This window comes from Bubalus bubalis, chromosome 2, assembly GCF_019923935.1.
Source record: "Bubalus bubalis isolate 160015118507 breed Murrah chromosome 2, NDDB_SH_1, whole genome shotgun sequence".
Classification (NCBI taxonomy): domain Eukaryota; kingdom Metazoa; phylum Chordata; class Mammalia; order Artiodactyla; family Bovidae; genus Bubalus; species Bubalus bubalis.
This window is the reverse complement of record NC_059158.1, coordinates 143323534-143343226: the sequence shown is the minus strand read 5'-3', so window position 1 is coordinate 143343226 and position 19693 is coordinate 143323534. Positions and strand designations below refer to the sequence as shown.

Below are 19693 nucleotides of genomic sequence, written 5' to 3'. Positions count from 1 at the left end.
TCAAGTGTTTAGATCTTACTCTCCAAACAGGAAGAGCATGAGAGGCCAACAGAAACCTAGAAGACTTAAGTCCTTTTAAAACATAGTGCTTTCCTACCTCCCATCATTTGTCTTGTTTAAAAAAGTAGCGGGTCCCTTTCAATAGTCCATTTTCCTCCATTTTAGTTACACCAGAGACAGAGGCCTTACGTGGACTTGTTTGCTCCTAAGATTTGCTTGGAGAAATGACTGGAGCTGCTTTTTTACAGCTAGAATTTGGGAACCAGACAGTGCAGTGTTCAGGACCTGCAGACCAGTACAGGGTTATCTATGCTGTCTTGCCATAGTAATGCTGTTCATAAACACGTTAATCCTTATTTCTACCTCATCAAAGTGTTAAGAAATTTCTTTTCTGTTTGGCAACAAATTTCCTAATTTTAAAGTTAGGCTCAAAATATACTCTAATTGTTGAAGAAGTCAGTCCAAGGAATAAGGCTGACCTTCTACCATGGCTTCCCTGGTAGCTCAGATGGTCAAGTGTCTGCCCGCAATGCGGGAGACCCAGGTTTGATTCCTAGGTCGGGAAGATCCCCTGGAGAAGGAAATGGCAACCCACTCCAGTACTCTTGCCTGGAAAATTCCATGGACAGAGGAGCCTTGTAAGCTACAGTCCATGGGGTCGCGAAGGGTCGGACACGACTGAGCGACTTCACTTCACTTCTACCATGTACCAGGGTCTCTGCTGGGGTGGAGGGAAGGGGGGAAAATGTATAAGATATGAGACTACCTTCAAAAAGATCACATTTTCACATGGGAGATGCTCAATTAAAAATTGGTTACAACAGTATCCTGAAGTGCAAAGAAAGATGTGAATCTAAGGTAGAAAGAAAGCATAGAGAAAGGAGCAGTTATTTTTGTGGAGAGCGAAGTGGCCACCAAGAAAGGCATGTAGAAGAGTGACATCTGATCGAGATTTGGACAGATAATTGGTTGGGAAAGTGAAGATGGAATTTATTTCTGGCAGGGGAAGAAGCCAGAAAGATCAGAAATGATAGCTCAGAAATACCTTGTGGCAGAAAGTGAGCATAATATTTTCATTTGCTAATAAGTTTTATTTTCCTCTTAAATAAAGCTGCTTTCCAGGTCTTATGTAAGACGATGATCTTCCTATATTGGAAACTGAAAATAAAACCTGGCTGTGATGATTACCTAGACATTATTAGAGTAGAAATTTTAGTTACTTAAGATTTTTATTCTATATAAAATGATATAATAGCTTTTCTATGAATAGATGACCAATGGTTTTTTTCATATTCTTTGAATTTAGAATGACCATTTTGGAACTGTTGTCAACAATGCATAATATTTTGGAATGCTTCTTAGCATTATCAGGAGGAAAGTACAAATCAAATTTTAAATTGACATAAAATACACATAATTGAACAAACAGCCCTACAAACTGAAACTATCTGGGAACTTCTGATAACATTTAAATCTGTTTATAAAAATTATTTTGGTGTACTGGGTTGGCCAATGTTATAGTTTTGAAAAATCAGTTGCTTATAAGGAGAAATATTAATCTTTGTTATATACTACCATATCTTCTGGGCTTCCCTGGTACCTCAGCTGGTAAAGAATCCACCTGCCATGCAGGAGATCCCACTTCGATTCCTGGGTTGGGAAGATCCCCTGGAGGAGGGCATGGCAACCCACTCCAATGTTCCTGCCAGGAAAATCCCCATGGATAGAGGAACCTGGCAAGCTACAATCCATAGGGTCACAAAGAGTCGGACACGACTGAGCAACTACACAAACACACCAAACCTTCTATTCTTAAAAGGGGGAAAAAATGACATTTTAACAATATGCATGAGCAAGGGTATTCAATTAGTGTTTTACTAAAAAAGCCACTAATTAGAATCAGGTTTCATTTCACAAGTGATTGTTTTCTAAACTTTTGGAGAAGGAAATGGTAACCCACTCCAGTACTCTTGCCTGGAGAATCCCAGGTACAGAGGAGCCAGGCGGGCTACCATCCATGGGGTTACAAAGAGTCGGACACGACTGAGCACACACACACACACACATCCAAACTTTGCAAATCAGAAACTGCCAGGTATAAAATCAGCAGGAATTTTGTTAAGTCACTTTAATACTGACATTTTTTGACTATCGTAGTCTTCTATTAGTAACCATATTCATGTTTTATTGTTATGTTACAGAAGCCAAATATATCTTTAATGTAGCTTAGTAGAAAAGGGGTTTTTTGGCTTAATATAATTAGATTAACTATCGTTATTCCAATATTAGTTCCATTGGTTCCCAAGTTTGAGGAAGTGTATTATCTTCCGGTGGTGTCTATAAAAACAGCAAAAACTATCCCTCTGTAACAATCTTCTGACATGGCTACTAAAAGATTTATTTTATTTGGTTGCACTGCAGGGTTTGCAAGATCTTAGTTCCCCAACCAGGGACTGAACCCCTGCCATGGCAGTGAAAGCACTGAATCCTAACCACTGGAGCCCCAGAAAATTCCCTGGAAAAAAGCAAAAGATTTTTATTTAAAGAAGAATATTTGCTAGAGAGGTCAAGTTATTTGACCACATTTCATGAAGCCAGTAAAGAGCAGAATAAGAATCTGAATTTGGATTTATCTCAGTTAGAGCTCAAGCTCTTAATCATACAAATTGTGCCTAAGTCATGCATAAGAACAATTTTTTTTTATACATGTAAAGAGTAAGTGGGAAAAATGTCTTCACCTAGATAAAAGAAAGATTGTATACAAATATAAGGGGCATTTATTTGGTACCAAATTACCATATTCAGCTTTGCATGTTTTTGCCTTTAGAACGATCTCAATTTTAGTATACCACTCAATGTATTAGCATAATAATATGTAAATGTGTACTTTCAAGATCCATTGCTATATTTTCACATAGGAATTGTGAAATATAAGCAAAATAGGAACTTTGAAAATTATCCTGTTATTTGTATCAATTTTAATTATCGTGTTATTCATGTTAAAGGAAACCTTAACCCAAACAGGTTAAATATCTAGTGTGAAGGTGTACAACCAATTAGTCACAGAGATCAGGGACATGTTTCCAAATAATAAAGACTACAGGAAAATGATCTTGGTTAGGTACAATCTGATAGAAAGTTTACAACATCTCAATTCTATGTATAGCTATATGCCTGGGACTTACTAACACCAAATAAAGTTCAATGATTGTTTCAGGAGGAAGAAATACCTTTTTATGTCTCTAACAATTCACATTTTAAACAATTCATTTCCCTAATACTAATTCTAGCCTTATTTGAATCAATAAAAATGCAGTATGGGAAAGTAAGCATACTCACTTTGCCATGTGTAAGTAATTACTAGCATGAGCATCTGGGGAGATAGATTCTCCACACTCTGACTGACTGCCACTGACCTGCTGCTTCTGACGTCCTTGATAAAATCAGATTACAAAGAAAGTGGAACACCTGGAAGAACTGGAGCTACTTCCATGGCATCAGGCTTCATGACATCAGGTTCAACAGGTCCCTAATCCTTAAGAATAAAACAAGAGGGTAGAAGTCTTAATGTGTTTTCTCATATCAATTAATGTTTTATTTGGGATGTTAACAGAGGCTTATCAATCCTAATCCATGCTTTAGTCAATCCTAAAGGTTTATCAACCCTGAATATTCATTGGAAGCACTGATTCTGAAGCTGAACCTGATGTGAAGAGCAGACTCAATGGAAAAGACCCTGATGCTGGGAAAGACTGAAGACAGGAGGAGAAGGGGAGAAGATGAGGTGGTTGGATAGCATCAACAATTCAATGGACATGAATCTGAGCAAACTCTAGGAAATGATGAAGGACAGGGCAGGCTGGCATGTTGCAGTCCATGGGGTTGCAAAGAGTCGGACACGACTGAGCAACTGAACAACAACCAGAGGCTTGCTTGATGGTGCAAAAATAAAAGTAAAGATCATTGCTTGCTAAGGAAATCTGGACTCCAGGTTGGGATCCTAGATTGTGGATCTCCACATTCCAAGCCATCTAATGGTCCGCTTTTCTAGTTAGATTGTGGAAGCCTGAAATGGAGGAAAACATTGCTTATCCTGGGATAAATCTATTAGCATGTTGAAGGAAATGAAATAGCAGTTCTCTGAATGTCACTTCTTAATGAAATTAAACCCTCCCATATAAAGTATTTTCACAGTGTTAAATCCTTTCATTTTATAAAAAAGGTTTTTTTTTCTTTTAATGAAAAACTAAATTTTAACTACTGCTGCTGCCTCATTTGTTAAGGGATTTGTACAAGGACATTTAAATAGTTCTTATCAATCCAACACCATGAGTGAGAAGACCTGATTGCTGACCAGGAAGTGTCAGTAGCTCTACCTTGCTTGCTGACACCTTTCCTATACTGTGTTCCCACCTGCACACTTTTCTTAGTGACCTGTAAAGAAAAGTGATGTGTAAATGCTACATTATTTGGCTCAGAGACATTGATATATCCCTTGGTAATTTTCCCTAATTAAGTGAGCAAAACTGACAGTTTTGGCTCTAGAGTCATTGCCCTGACTTCCTACTGTGTTCCTTGGAGGCCCTTTCTCTGCTTCAGGTTGACCTGTAGAAGCTATTAGTTGAATATCCTCTTGAGTTAAACTTCATCCAGTTGGAATAAGCACTTTCTAAAATATCCCAAGAAACTTACTATGCTGTATAGTAACAGTTTTGAAGTCATCTTGCTTACCACGTTAGAAGCATTTATTCTTTGGGGAGAAAGGTGTTCAGTTCTTTTTAGGTAATTAACATTGTATACTTAAGTTGTTAGTTAGCTATCCTTTCTGTTCATTTATTAATTGAATAAACATTCATTCGTAAGGAAGTGTGCATCAGGCACTGTGCTAATAGATAAGGCTATGGACATGCATATGGAGAAGCACCTGATGGACAGGCAGGTAAATACAGTAGAGTAGTTGAATTTGAGAGTAGACATATGGCTTTAGGAGGGACTCCTGAGTCAGGAAAGATCCATGGAATTACAGCCAACATCATATTTGCCAAATTATAACTCTTACCTTTTTAAGGATCTGGACTGTGAGATTCTGAGGAAAGCTGAAGATTTTTTTCTAAAAAAAGCCAAATTTTTGCATATTATTTCATGTATTCACCTTGAAACCTCATATATCTCAGGGTTAGAATTCCTGGTCCAAAGACTTAATTTTCAGTCCAAATTAGCTCTGTAGTATAAATAGCTTACCCTTTTTCTTATTATAAAACCTTTCTCCCACAGATTTTTAAGCTAAGTACTTTGTAATAATATTCTAGAATCTCACCCCGTGTTTACGTTTTTTTTTCATAATTTTTTTTCATAATGTTTCATAATGTTACAGACTTTAGTTACCACCTCAAGTTTTTTTCCTTGCTAGCCCATATGTCACAGCTGTGACTAATTCATATTTTGTAAAGTTTTAAAGTTGATAACTTGTGTTAACCTTTAAAAAGAAAGCACTTTGGGACTTCCCTGGTAGTCCAGTGGCTAAGATCATGCTCTCAAAGCAGAGGACCCAGGTTTGTTCCCTGGTCAGGGAACTAGATCCCACATGCCACAACTTAAAGATACCACATGCCGCAAATAAGACCCAGGGCAACCAAATAAATAAATAAATAAAAAGAAAGCACTTTGAGTTTAAATTATCTTCTACCAATAACAGAATTTTACTTTTGCCTTATTTCCAATATTTTTTCTTGAGGTTTTTAGGTGCAAATTTAACCTTTGATTCTTGTAGATTAATTTATGACAAACTGTGGTTAAGTTGGGGCTTCCCCAATGGCTCAGAAGGGGTTCGATCCCTCGGTGCGGGGGGAAGATCCCCAGGAGAAGGGCATGGCTACCCACTGCAGTATTCTTGCCTAGAAAATCCCATGGACTGAGGAGCTACCGTCCATGGGGTCGCAGAGAGTCAGACACTACTGAGCACTCAGGCACAAATGTGCATCTCAGGTCAGTTATTAAATCGTTGACTTAATTCTCTTTACACTTTCAAATAAGTTATACAGTACGTGAACGTTTCCCGCGTGCCGCCACGCGTGATGAGAAGTGCCCGAGGACTCAGGGATGACCAGGGCTCAGAAGCTTCTGTACCCGCAGGGGTGGCAGCGCAGCGCCCGCAGGTGCAGAAGGGCAGGGAGGCGGCGGGGTCCCGGGCTCAGAAAAGGAGCGCAGAATTCCCCCTACTTCCCCACGCCTCGGAGGGCGCCCACTCAAGTACCTTATACGGCTGTTCTAACGATTTGGTGTTTGTCATTTCATTTTATTAGAGGGATTCCGGAAAGGAGGAGCAGAGAGGGTCCCGGAGTTTCTTCAAGAACCAGCTAAGATCTGGGGCCTCCGTGGGTCGGGGTTTGGCGGGAGCCCGAGAGGCGTGAACGCGGAGGACGCCGGGCCGAGGCGCCGAGGGCAGCGCGGCTCCCGCGTGCGCCAGGCCGCAGCGTTTAAATCTCCCGCCTCCCGCGGCGGGAGCCCGACACCTCCACGCTCTGGTGCGGAGGGGCACCGGCTGCGGGAGCGCCCCAGCGGCGGCGGCGGCGGCAGGAACAGGCACCAGGACCGACCCCCACGCGGCTGAGCGGGACCCGAGGCGGCAGAGGACGTGCGCGTCGCGACTCCGGCGTCGAGGTGAGTGTCGGCGGCGGCGGCCTCCCCGGCCTCCCATCCTGCGTGGTGGCGGAAGGGCCGCGCCCTCCCCGGCCGACCGGAGCCCCGAGGCCAAACCCTTGGTTCCCATGGCGACGCCCCTGGGTGGCTGCGCCAGCGGGAGGCGCCCGCCACGCGCGCACGCGGTCTCTCGGGGCCTCGCCGGCCTTCCCGGTTCCCTTGGGGACCCCGGCCCCTGCGGCCTCCCTCCCGGACGAGGTCCTGGCCGAGCTCCTCCGGGCTTACTCTGGGCAGATCGGGCTGGCAGTGGTTTTAGGCTTGCCTGCGTCCCCTCGGGACTGAGGGAGTCCCGCCCACGCTCCCCACGGGGAGCGAAGGAGCGCCGGGGCCTGAGGCTTGATTGAGTGATTTCTGTCGAAGGTGGAAGTCACTTCCATTAGAAGCAGATGCTCCCGGCCTTTAGGTGCTTTCCTGCTGACCTCCTTTTTATCTTGTTATTTTCCTGTCGTTATTTTGTAATGGGAATGTCTTCTTTAGAAATTAAATGGCTAGCAATGGGTAAAAACACAACCTAAGTAAAGGCGCGGTTTAAGACGAAGTGCGGCCGGCAGGACCTGCCGAGAGTCCCGGCGCACAAATCCTGCAGCCCGAGGCCTTTATTCCAGCGTTACGGACCGATCCTAGGCGGTCATGGAAACTCGGATCACCTGGTCAGTGCCCAAGTGCTGTCAGCAGTTAAATACCTGATGCTTTGAGAAAAATGGAGAAGGGAGGGGGGGAAAAAAAAATCCATCCTGGCAATTAACCCGCGATGGTGTGGATTTGCCGGTAGAGGGGGTGGGGTTATTTTTCAAGTTATAGATTATCTTGATGCACGGAGCATAAAAGCTATCATAAACTGTGGATCACTGTGGAATAGCTTATTGGGAAGATAACGTTTAACCATGATTTGGGTTTTTTTTTAAGTATGTATTGATTTGGTTCTGACTCAGTTAACGCACTGTAAGGTGATATTCCTTTAATGATCTTCACATCAATATTTATGCAGTAGCCACAGGTGCCTCATCCTTTAGTAGGAGTTAATTATACTCATAATTTACTGGCCAAATAAACATCATCCAATGGTATGTATATATTTTTGATATGACTAAACTTTCTAGTCGCTTTTGTATTCGTCTTTGCCTGACATATCCAGTATGCTTTGAAATTTATGTATTTAATAGTGCAAAATTATTGTACATCTTGACGTTGAAACAGTTATGTGCAAGACATTGTTCTAATTAACAGTAATTAATGTTAGGGTTAGGTGGTTGCTCAGAGATCAGCCAGTCCGAAGTGTAAAAACTGCAAACATTAAGACTGGTCGAAAAACTAGGAAGCCATATTTTTTTTAGAAATATTTATTATAAAGCAATAAAATTTATACTAATGACTGAACTAGGACAAAATATTAAATATAAGATATAAAGCAGTATTGTTTTGTTCTACTGTACTGTCAAACTCTGTCAAATATTTCATTGTGTGGTAGTACATGCTTTATTAAAAATTTTTCCTTTTCCTTTGTTGTTTACCTTTCTCATTACTCATTGTGCCTCCTTTAAATTTTTAACAACAACAGATGGGGTGTGTGAAAGACTTTTCAGTATGTCTGTGACTGGAAAGATTTCCTCATGTGAACTGGCTTTTGTTATATAACATCCTTATTCCCCTTTTCCATTGTGTTTTTCTTTCATCTGTTACGTGTTTCCTTTTTTCTGAAGTCAGACTTTTCAAACTTCTGCTCGCATCCAATATTTGCTTTCTATGTAATTCTTTATTGTGTTATTATGATGATGATTTTTTTCCCCTTGTTGACTCATTTGCAAATATCACTTTAGGTTTAAAGTTTTTTTAATGCGTAAACTCTTGATTCAGCCCTTATCTGTCCAGGAATTAATTTTATAGTACACTTACATGTATTTTAAATAATACATATATGTTTATTAATTTCAGCATGGTTTGAAATAATAAAATTCTAGAAGCAGTCTAAATATCTGTCAATAATAGACCAGTCAAGTAGATTATAGTACATCCATACAAATGAAATGTTATATATCCATTACAGTTGTATTACAGTTATGTAGAAAATTCCATGTCATATTCTTTTACCCTCAGCACTGTACAGTCTCACTTTTATCCATAATCTAATGTGGCTGAGGAGATGCCTGAGGTCAGGATAAATAATTTAACTTGTAGGTGGTCCTCTTTTTTTGTCTAGATCCTAGTAGCATTCTTTCTTTACCCTTAAAATTCAGCAACATTCCACAGTATATCTTATTCTTGATCATTCTGTATTGATTTTTCCTGGAACACGATGAACCCTTTCAGTTTTCAGCTTTATATTCTTGAATATTTTGGCTTTTCCATATATCTCTTTCTCTGTCCAAGAATATTACTTAGATTAGATCTCAATTGTTTATATTCCAAACCTATACATCATTTTGTTCTGTCTAACCACTTTGTTTAAATCAAACCACCTTTATCTTATAATCTTCATTCTGAATGATCTTCCCAGGTTTGTCATCAGTATTATTAACTTAGTTTTCTGAAGTATCTATTCTACTTGGAATTGTTTCTAATGTAGTTTTGAGTTCTCTGGGTTTTTTTTTTTTTTCTTATTTTTCTTTATATATTTAGCTTCCTTTAGCTCTTACTAAAATAATCTCTTTTATGGAGTTTTGGTCCATTTATCTTCAGGCAGACCAGTGTTTCTTTAAACCTGTTGTATGAAGCAATTTTTCAGATGTATGTATTTTTCCCCTTTCTCGTATAATGATCCCTCCTTCTTTTCTTGTGGCTTCCCTGGTGGCTCAGATGGTAAAGTGTCTGCCTGCAGTGCAGGAAACCCGATTTCGATCCCTGGATTGGGAAGATCCCGTGGAGAAGGAAATGGCAACCCACTCCAGTACCCTTCCCTGGACAGAGGAGCCTGGTAGGCTGCAGTCCATGGTATCACAAAGAGTTGGACATAACTGAGTGACTTCAGTTTCACTTTCTTTTCCTGTAGTGCTACTTTTTCATGTTATTTATTTTGCATGTTATTCCTGGAAAGAACAGTTCTGTTCTGGCCTGTTTTTTGCCCAAGAGTAGTGGAAGTAGTTTATTATATATCCCTGTACCTTGGAATAACAGTTTCAGAGGCTGCATAGGTGAATAGGTACCTTATTGTGATCTCTTCTTTAATTGGCTTCTTGGGGACAGTTTTTATATGTTCTCTTTAAGCGGTTTCCCTTAGCATGTGTAGTCACTGATTCCAGAGGCAGGTGAATACTGATAAATCTGTGGTTATTCTAGGGTGCTTTTGTCTGCTGTGCAAGGTTCACTACCAGCTCGTTCTGTTTCTCTGCAGCCATGCCTTGCCTCTTGGCAGGCAGAACTAAAAACACCCTGGCCATTGTAGGGTTTAGGGAGCCCAGTACATAATACCTCTCACCTTTTTGTTATCCCTTAAGATTGAAACCAATTCAGATGTGGTCAAGACCTAGGAAGATGGAGATAAACTTTAATATTGAGAGAACTGTTAGAGAATGTGTATCATATCAATGGTCTTTTAATATTTCTGTCCCCTAGTCCATACCTGAAATAGCCCGCTCAAGGGAAAGTTTGGGTCTTCATAATAGACAGACTTGCCTAAGACTTTTACCTCATTCTGATTAGGTTGCAAGTGGTGGATTAGAGGTTTAAAAAAAGACCTAATTCACTAATTCTCTGGCTTGATAGATTAGCTCTACTCAGTCAAGAAATATGGACCAGTGGTTAATTCACCAGTCAGGTTTCTCACTGTAGGAGAGAAAGGGCAAGAGGCTGGGAATATTTATAGAAAACTGCCCTTCATAGAAACCAGAAGAGCTTAAAAGAATCATTTCCCACCATAAACACAATGATCTCTTCTTCAGTAGTCTTCTTTGCAAGCATATGATAGTATAGGAAGACAGGCCAAGTAAACTGTCTCCTTAAGTCTGGCTGTGCTTGCACAAGAATTCACGTCTTCAAATTAGTGATGAATCATTGGAATTGTTCTTCAGAACCTACTCAATTTGCCAAAATCGAACCTGCTTCAGATTAGAGGAGATGCTAGTCAGATTTGGACATCCTCTTTAATGCAGACTTCATTGTATCTGACATTTATTCTTTGGCTTCAGTGCTATCAGTTCAGTTCAGTCGCTCAATCATGTCTGCCTCTTTGCGACCCCATGGACTGCAGCGCACCAGGCTTCCCTGTCCATCTCCAACTCCTGGAGCTTGCTCAAACTCATCAAGTTGGTGATGCCACCCAACCATCTCATCCTCTGTTCCCTTCTCCTCCCTTCAGTCTTACCCAGCATCAGGATCTTTTCAGTGAGTCAGTTCTTCACATCAGGTGGCCAAACTATTGAAGCTTCAGCTTGAGCACCAGTCCTTCCAATGAATATTCAGGACTGGTTTCCTTTAGGACTGACTGGTTTGATCTCCTTGCAGTCCTAGGGACTCTCAACAGTCTTCTCCAACACCACAGTGCAAAAGCATCAATTCTTCTGCACTCAGCTTCCTTTATAGTCCAACTCTCATATCCATACATGACTACTGGAAAAGTCATAGCTTTGACTAGAGACCTTTGTTGGCAAAATAATGTCTCTGCTTTTTAATATGTTGTCTAGGTTGGTCATAGCTTTTCTTCCAAGGAGCAAGCGTCTTTTAATTTCACGGCTGCAGTCACCATCTGCAGTGATTTTGGAGTCCAAGAAAATTAATAAAGTCTGTCACTATTTCCATTGTATCCTCATCTATTTGCCATGAAATGATGGGACCGGATGCCATGATCTTTGTTTGTTGAATGTTGAGTTTTAAGTCAGCTTTTTCACTGTCCTCTTTAACTTTCATCAAGAGGCTGTTTAGTTCCTCTTCACTTTCTTCCATAAGGGTGGTATCATCTGCATATCTGAGGTTATTGATATATCTCCCAGCAGTCTTGATTCCAGCTTGTGGTTCATCCAGCCCAGCATTTCACATGATGTACTCTGCATATAAGTTAAATAAGCAGGGTGACAATATACAGACTTGACATACTCCTTTCCCAATTTGGAACCAGTCCATTGTTCCAAGTCCTGTACCAACTGTTGTCTTCTTGACCTAAAAACAGGTTTCTCAGGAGGTAGGTCAGGTGGTCTGGTATAACCATCTCTTAAACAGTTTTCTACACTTTGTTGTGATCCACACAGTCAGAGGCTTTGGCATAGTCAATAAAGCAGAAGTAGATGTTTTTCTGGAATTCTCTTGCTCTTCTATTATCCAATGGATGTTGGCAATTTGATCTCTGGTTCCTCTGCCTTTTCTAAATCCAGCTTGAACATCTGGAAGTTCTTGGTTCACGTACTGCTGAAGCCTAGCGTGGAGAATTTTGAGCATTATTTTGCTAGTGTGAGATGGGTGTAATTGTGCAGTAGTTTGAACATTCTTTGGCACTGCCTTTCTTTGGGATTGGAATGAAAACTGACCTTTTCCAGTTCTGTGGCCACTGCTGAGTTTTCCAAATTTGCTGGCATATTGAGTGCAGCACTTTCACAGCATCATCTTTTAGGATTTGAAATAGCTCAGCTGGAATTCCATCACCTCTTTATGCTTTCTTTGTAAGGCCCACTTAACTTCACACTCCAGGATGTCTGGCTCTAGGTGAATGATCACACCATCATGGTTATCTGGGTCATTAAGATCTTTTCTGTATAGTTCTTCTGTGTATTCTTGCCACTTCTTCTTAATATCTTCGGCTTCTGTTAGGTCCATACCATTTCTGTCCTTTATTTTGCCCATCTTTGTATGATATGTTCCCTTGGTAGTTCTAATTTTCTTGAAGCGATCTCTAGTCCTTACCATTCTATTGTTTTTCTCTATTTCTTTGCACTGATAGCTGAGGAAGGCTTTCTTCTCTCTCCTTGCTATTCTTTGGAACTCTGCATTCAGATGGCTATATCTTTCCTTTTCTCCTTTACCTTTCACTTCTCTTCTTTTCAGCTATTTGTAAGTCCTCTTCAGACAACAATTTTGCCTTTCTGCATTTCTTTTTTCTTGGAGATGGTCTTGATTACCACCTCCTGTACAATGTCATGAACTTCCATCCATAGTTCTTCAGGCAGTCTGTCTATCAGACCTAATCCCTTGAATCTATTTGTCACTTCTACTGTATAATCATAAGGGATTTGATTTGAGTCATATCTGAATGATCAGTGCTATGAAATGTGGTAATTTTTTTCTCGTTGGGAACCTGATTTAATGAATAGAGGGATTTTTAAATTTTATTTGTAATTGAGATATAGTTCATGTAGAGTATTATATGTTGCAAGTGTACAATAATTTTTAAAAGTTATACACCACTTATAGTTATTTTAAAACATTGGCTATATTCCCTGTGATGTACAATATATCCTTGCAGTTTATTTATTTTATGCATAGTAGTTTTTACATCTTAATCTCCTACCTCTATTTCCCCCTCCCCTCTTCCCTCTCTCCACTGGTAACCACTAGTTTTTTTCTCTATATCTGAGTCTGTTTCCTTTTTGTTATATTCCCTAGATTGCTTTATTTTAAATTCCAGTTATAGATGATACCATACAGTATTTGTATTTCTCTGACTTATTTCGCTTAGCAAAATAACCTCCAAGTCCATCCATATTGTTGCCAATGACAAAGTTCATTCTTTTATTATGGTTGAATAGTATTCCATTGTATGTATAATATCATATCTTATTTATCCATTTGTCTATTGATGGACATTTAGTAAGTGGAAGTAGAAGTGTTAGTTGCTCAGTCATGTCCAACTCTTTCTGACCCCATGAACTGTAGCCTGCCAGGTTCCTCTGTCCATGGAATTCTCCAGGCAAGAATACTGGAGTGGGTTGCCATTCCCTGCTCCAGGGATTGAACCCCGGTCTTCGACATTGCAGGCAGATTATTTACCTTTTGAGCCTTCAGGGAAGCCCTGGACACTTAAGTTGCTTCCATATCTTGGCAACTATGAACAATGGTGCTACGAACATTGGGATACATGTCTCTTTTCAAATTAGTGTTATTTTTTTCTGATATATACACCCAGGAGTGAAATCGCTGGGTCATACGGTAGTTCTATTTTTAGTGTTTTTGAGAAAATGCCATACTGTTTTTGACAATGACTGTACCAGTTTATCTTCTTACCAACAATGTACAAGGGTTCTTGTTCTCCACATCTTCCCCAGTATTTTTTGTATGTATTCTTTTTTTATTGAAACTTTTCTGATAGGTGTGAGGTGATATTGTGGAATTTTAATATGCATTTCCCTGATGTTTAACCATGTTGAGTATCTTTTCATTAGCCTGTTAGTCATCTGTATGTCTTCTTTGATAAAAGGTCTATTCAGGTCTTCTGCCTTTTTAAAACAATTATTTCTTTTCTTGGCTGTGCTGGGCCTTAGTTGTGGCACATGGGATCTTCAGTCTTTGTTATGGCATGAGAGATCTGTGGTTGTGACATGAGAACTCCTAGTTGCAGCATGGACGATCTAGTTCCCTGACCAGGGATGGAACCTGGGTGACCTGCATTGGGAGTGCAGAGTCTTAGCCACTGGACCACCAGGGAAATCCCCTTCTGCCTAATTTTTAAGGTAAAGAAAATAAAAGCAGGAATAAACAGGTGGGACCTAATTAGATTTAAAAGCTTTGTACGGCAAAGGAAACATAAACAAAATGAGAAGACAACCTATTGGATGGAAGAAAATATTCTCTCCAGGGAAAGAAATGATACAGACATGTGCTCATTTGCTCATCTTTTAAATCATTGCTCATCTAATAGGATAAACATATTTTTCTTTTATTTGTGCTTTAGTTACAAACGTGATTAAATAACATTTTTGTGTAATGTTACACAAAACATTGGGCTTTTGAAATCCTTTTGTGAATTGCCTATTCTTGTTTCACCCTTATTTTTAAATTAGTTTATCTTTTCACTATTGAGTTATGAATTCTCTAATTTAAAAATACTTTTTCTTCTTTATATCTCACTTTACCCAGTTATTTCTTTTCCAGATTTACTTATGCCCCATTTTGTTATATGAATTAGGATTTTTTTTACAATATCTTATGTGATTTCTGTGCCTGGTTCCACCTAGTTTTCTGGCCCCAGACATTCATCTATATTTTCACATGTCACTGTTACAATATTTTAACATGTAAATTTTGAACCATCCTTACACTGACTGAGAATAAAACACTTTTTTTCTCCAAAAAGACAGTTAATTATCCTAACAATATTTATTGAATAATATATCCCTTTCCTAGTGATTTGAAATGCTACATTCACTGTAGTGAGCTAAATGTGACCCCCAAAAATAAAAAGTCCTAATTCCTGGACTCTGTGTATATATTACCTTATATGGTAAAATTTTTATGGATGTGGTTAGGATTAGATTGTGTGAAGGATCTTGAGATTATTCTGGATTGCCTGGGAAGGTCCTAAGAACCATCATAAGTGTCCTCGATTTTTAGAGAGACAGAGGGAGATTAAACACATACAGAGAGGAGAAGGTGATGTGAAGATAGAGGCAGATTGGAGTTACGTTGCTATTGGCCATGGACTACCAGCAGCCACCAGAAGGTGGAAGAGAGAAGACAGTTTTCTTCCCTAGAGTCGCACAGGAAGTACAGCCTTGCTAAGACCTTAATTCCAGATTTCTGGCCTATAGAAGTGAGATGGCAAATTTCTATTGTTTTAAGCCATCAAGTTTGTGGTAATTTGTTACAGCAGCCCTAGGAAATTAACATATAAACCATATACTACATTCTTTTTATTTTTTTTTTAATCTCTTTGTGTATTTCTTTTCATTTGTTTCCACTGTTTTATGGTTCTAGTATCAGTGCCATTCTGTTTTAATTAGTAAAATTCACATTCAGGCGTATTTTTTCATTATTATTATTTTGTTAAAGTTGTACATGTCCATAATGTTTAAAAGTCAAGTGTTAAAAGGATTATAATGTTTAAAAACAGTTCTCCCATTCCTGCTCCAGTTCCAATCTCCAGTGTCTCATACCTTCACCTCTGTGTTTTTGCTGGTATTTTCTAAATCACTGGAGAAGGCAATGGCACCCCACTCCAGTACTCTTGCCTGGAAAATCCCATGGATGGAGGAGCCTGATAGGCTGTGGTCCATGGGGTCGCTAAGAGTCGGACCCGACTGAGCGACTTCACTTTCACTTTTCACTTTCATGCATTGGAGAAGGAAATGGCAACCCACTCCAGTGTTCTTGCCTGGAGAATCCCAGGGACGGGGAAGCCTGGTGGGCTGCCGTCTATGGGGTCGCACAGAGTCTGACACGACTGAAGTGACTTACCTTACCTTACCTTTTCTAAATCACATGTTTATATGCTACTTTTTGATTTATTAATTTAAAACATTATCTACTTACTTTTTATATGGCAGATGAGGACTAGCTCTCCTTCACCACCACAGTCCCCTTTTGTTCTTCCCCAGTATAGCTGTATTATAATTTTATTAAACCAAGTAAGTGTTTATGTTACTGTGAACTAACAAGTATCTTTAAAACTTAGTCAAAAAATATTACTGAGATCAGTTTCAAAGCACATACTGCCTATGCTTTCTTCTAAAAGTTTTATGGTTTTGGGTCTTGTATTTAAGTCTTTAATCCATTTTAAATTTATTTTTATCATTGAGAAAGTAGTCCAGTTTGATTTTTTTGCACATAGCTGTCCAGTTTTCCCAAAGCCGTTTATTGAAGAGGCTGTCTTTTCCCCACTGTATATTCTTGCCTCTTTTGTCATAGATTAATTACCCATGTAAGTGTGGGTTCATTTCTGAGCTCTCTGTTTTGTTTCATTGATCTGTGTATCTGTTTTAGTGGCAATACCATACTGCTTTGATGATTTTAACTTTGTTGTATAGTTTGAAATCAAGCAGCATGATCCCTCCAACTTTGTTCTTTCTCAAGACTGTTTTGGCTATTCAGAGTGTTTTGTGTTTCCATACAGATTTAGAATTATTTGTTCTAGTTCTGTGACAAATGCCATTGGTATTTTGTTAGGATTGCATTGACTCTGTAGATTTCCTTAAGTAGTATGATCTTTTTAATAGTATTAATTCTTCTGGTCCATGAGCACAGTTTATCTTTCCATCTTTTTGGGTAGTCTTCAGTTATTTTCATCATCACTCTACAGTTTTCTTAGTACAGGATTTTTACCTCCTTAGATTTATTTCTCTGTATTTTATTCTTTTTGACATGACTGTAAGTGGGATTATTCTTAATTTCTCTTTCAGATAGTTCATTATTAGCATATGGAAATACAACAGATTTCTGCATATTAATTTTGTATCCTTCAACTTTACCAAATTCATTAATAGTTTTCTCGTGGTATATTTAGGATTTTCTATGAATAATATCATGTTACCTGCAGATAGTGACAGTGTGAGGTTGTTGGCAGGAGAGAGGAACAGGAGCTCCCTTAAAAATAATGTGTATGTGATAGTCTTTGTAATAACTATTTTAACTCCTCAGACTTTTTATTTGGCCATGCCACACAGCTTATGGGATCTTAGTTCCCATCCAGGGACTGAACCCAGCAAAAGTAGTGAAAGCACTGAGCCCTAACCATTGGGCAGCCAGAGATTTCCTCTGACTTCTCAGATGTTTTTATGGAGTTAAACTAGTTCTGATGCATTTCAGATAAGTAAAATTGCTACATAAAAGTATAAGTACTTAATATATAACAATAAATGAATGGCTCTTACTTTGGATAAAGTCTGCTGGTGTTAAATAGTAATCAGTTCCTCAGTTCAGTCACTCAGTCATGTCAGACTCTATGCGACCCCATGACTGCAGCACGCCAGGCCTCCCTCTGTCCATCACCAATTCCCAGAGCTTACTCAAACTCATGTCCGTAGAGTCGGTGATACCATCCAACCATCTCATCTCCTGTCGCCCCCTTCTCCTCCCACCTTCAGTCTTTCCCAGCATCAGGATCTTTTCCAATGAGTCAGCTCTTCGCATCACGTGGCCAAATTATTGGAGTTTCAGCTTTAGCATCAGTCCTTCCAATGAGTATTCAGGACTTATTTCCTTTAGAATGGACTGGTTGGATTTCCTTGCAGTCCAAGAGACTCTCAAGAGTCTTCTCCAACCCCACAGTCCAAAAGCATCAGTTCTTCAGCACTCAGCTTTCTTTATAATTCAACTCTCACATCCATACATGACTACTGGAAAGACCATCGCTTTGACTAGATGGACCTTTGTTGGCAAAGTAATATCTCTGCTTTTTAATATGCTGTCTAGATTAGTCATAGCTTTTCTTCCAAGGAGCAATCATCTGTTAATTTCATGGCTGCAGTCACCATCTGCAGTGATTTCGGAGCCCAGGAAAATAAAGTCTGTCACTGTTTCCATTGTTTCCTCATATATTTGCCATGAAGTGATGGGACCAGATGTCATGATCTTAGTTTTCTGAATATTGAGTTTTAAAGCCAACTTTTTCCACTCTCCTCTTTCACTTTCATCAAGAGGCTGTTTTAGTTCCTCTTTGCTTTCTGCTATAAGGGTGGTGTCATCTGCATATCTGAGGTTATTGATATTTCTCCCAGCAATCTTAATTCCAGCTTGTACTTCATCCAACCCAGCATTTCACATGTACTCTGCATATAAGTTAAATAAGCAGGGTGACAATATACAGCAGTAAATTTTAAAAAAACAAAAGCAAAAACCTTGATAATCAAGTAAACAAGTAAAGAGTGATACAATAGCTAGTTGTACATGTTAATTGTAGCAAACTTGGAAACTGCAGAAAACTGTCATCTGTTATCCCACTGCAGAGAAAACCTTTGTTGACATTTTGGAGTGTTTTCTGTCAGTTTTGCCTTCACTCAAGTTGAATTTACTAGCAAACTCTGAATCTTTCAGGAAATGCTGATTGTGTTTGTAAGAAAATTCATGGCTTCGGAGCCAGAGTAATCAAGAATACTACATTAATATTAAACAGCAAACTTGGCTAATGTATTTCTTAATTGCATCAAACAGTGATGTTATATTTAGTTAAGTCTTCACAGATTATTTTTCTCCAGGGGATTTCAGAGCTTCAGTTTGCATATTACCATCAGTCTGTTTTGCTTGTTTCTTAGTGATTACACAGTAATGAAATAAGTAAGGTGAGTACAGAACTACCTCTAAAGAGAATATTGATTTGTTTTATTCTAATATTTGTATTCCATATCCAGGAGATAGCTGCAAATACAGATTTAAATATTATATAGTGCAAAAATGAATAAAGTGTTCTACATGGTGACTGTGTTCAAGTAAAAAATACTGTTCACTTTCTGGAAATAAAGGAGATTATAGACTTCCTTGGCAGTCCAGTGGTTAGGACTCTTGTGTGTCCACTGCATGAGGCACAGGTTTGATTCCTGATCAGGCAAGATCCTGAATGCCCTGTGGTGAAGCCAGAAAAAGAAAATAAAGGAGATTTCTAGTTTAGATAGCATAGTAAGTTTTGCATCAAACTCGTAATTATAAAAAATAAAACAAACCCCAGAAAGTTTATCTTGGCTAGATAATAAGATAAAACATGGACTAGAAACAGAACAGAAGGACAAAGCGGTGAGTGGACGGAAACAAATGCACTGAGCTCCCAATACAAAATGAGGTCCTTGTTTCTGGGGATGCAATTTCTGTAGCTTGGTAGAAATTAAAAGTCCATGTCATTAGAATATTAAAAAGAGCCAATTAGAAATCTTGAACATTAAAAAAGAAAAAGTCACTGGATTAAAAAACAAAAACAAAAACAAAAACCTCAGTAGGTGGAATGAACTCTAGCCTGGACAGAATTGAAAAAAGAATTTATAAACTGGAAGGTTGTACTAAAGAACTTGTCCAAAATATAGGACAGAAAAACATATAAAAATGAACTATTTTTATCCAAAACATAGAACATATCAAGAATAACACCCAATAGCATATTCAGATAAAAAGAAGAAATTATGGCTGAAAAGGAATATTTGAAGGGAGTACAGCT

The 19693-nt window shown here is 39.0% G+C and overlaps 1 protein-coding gene across 5 annotated transcripts in view; it reads left to right on the top strand.

Annotated features, from left to right (window-relative positions):
* Nucleotides 1–6523: 6523 nt before the first annotated feature.
* Nucleotides 6524–19693, top strand: part of ICA1L (islet cell autoantigen 1 like) — a 57788-nt gene continuing 44618 nt past the window's right edge. The window contains exon 1 of one of the 5 annotated variants that reach the window (XM_006055005.4): nucleotides 6524–6660. Coding sequence is in view for 1 of the 5 variants with exons in the window: in XM_006055004.4 (XP_006055066.2) it covers nucleotides 7330–7349 (20 nt within the window). In the remaining 4 variants the exon portion in view is untranslated. Of the gene's footprint in view, nucleotides 6661–7005; nucleotides 7350–7611; nucleotides 7764–19693 lie in introns of those variants that run through there. The other 4 variants (XM_044937437.2, XM_044937436.2, XM_006055004.4 and 1 more) reach the window with 4 other exon arrangements.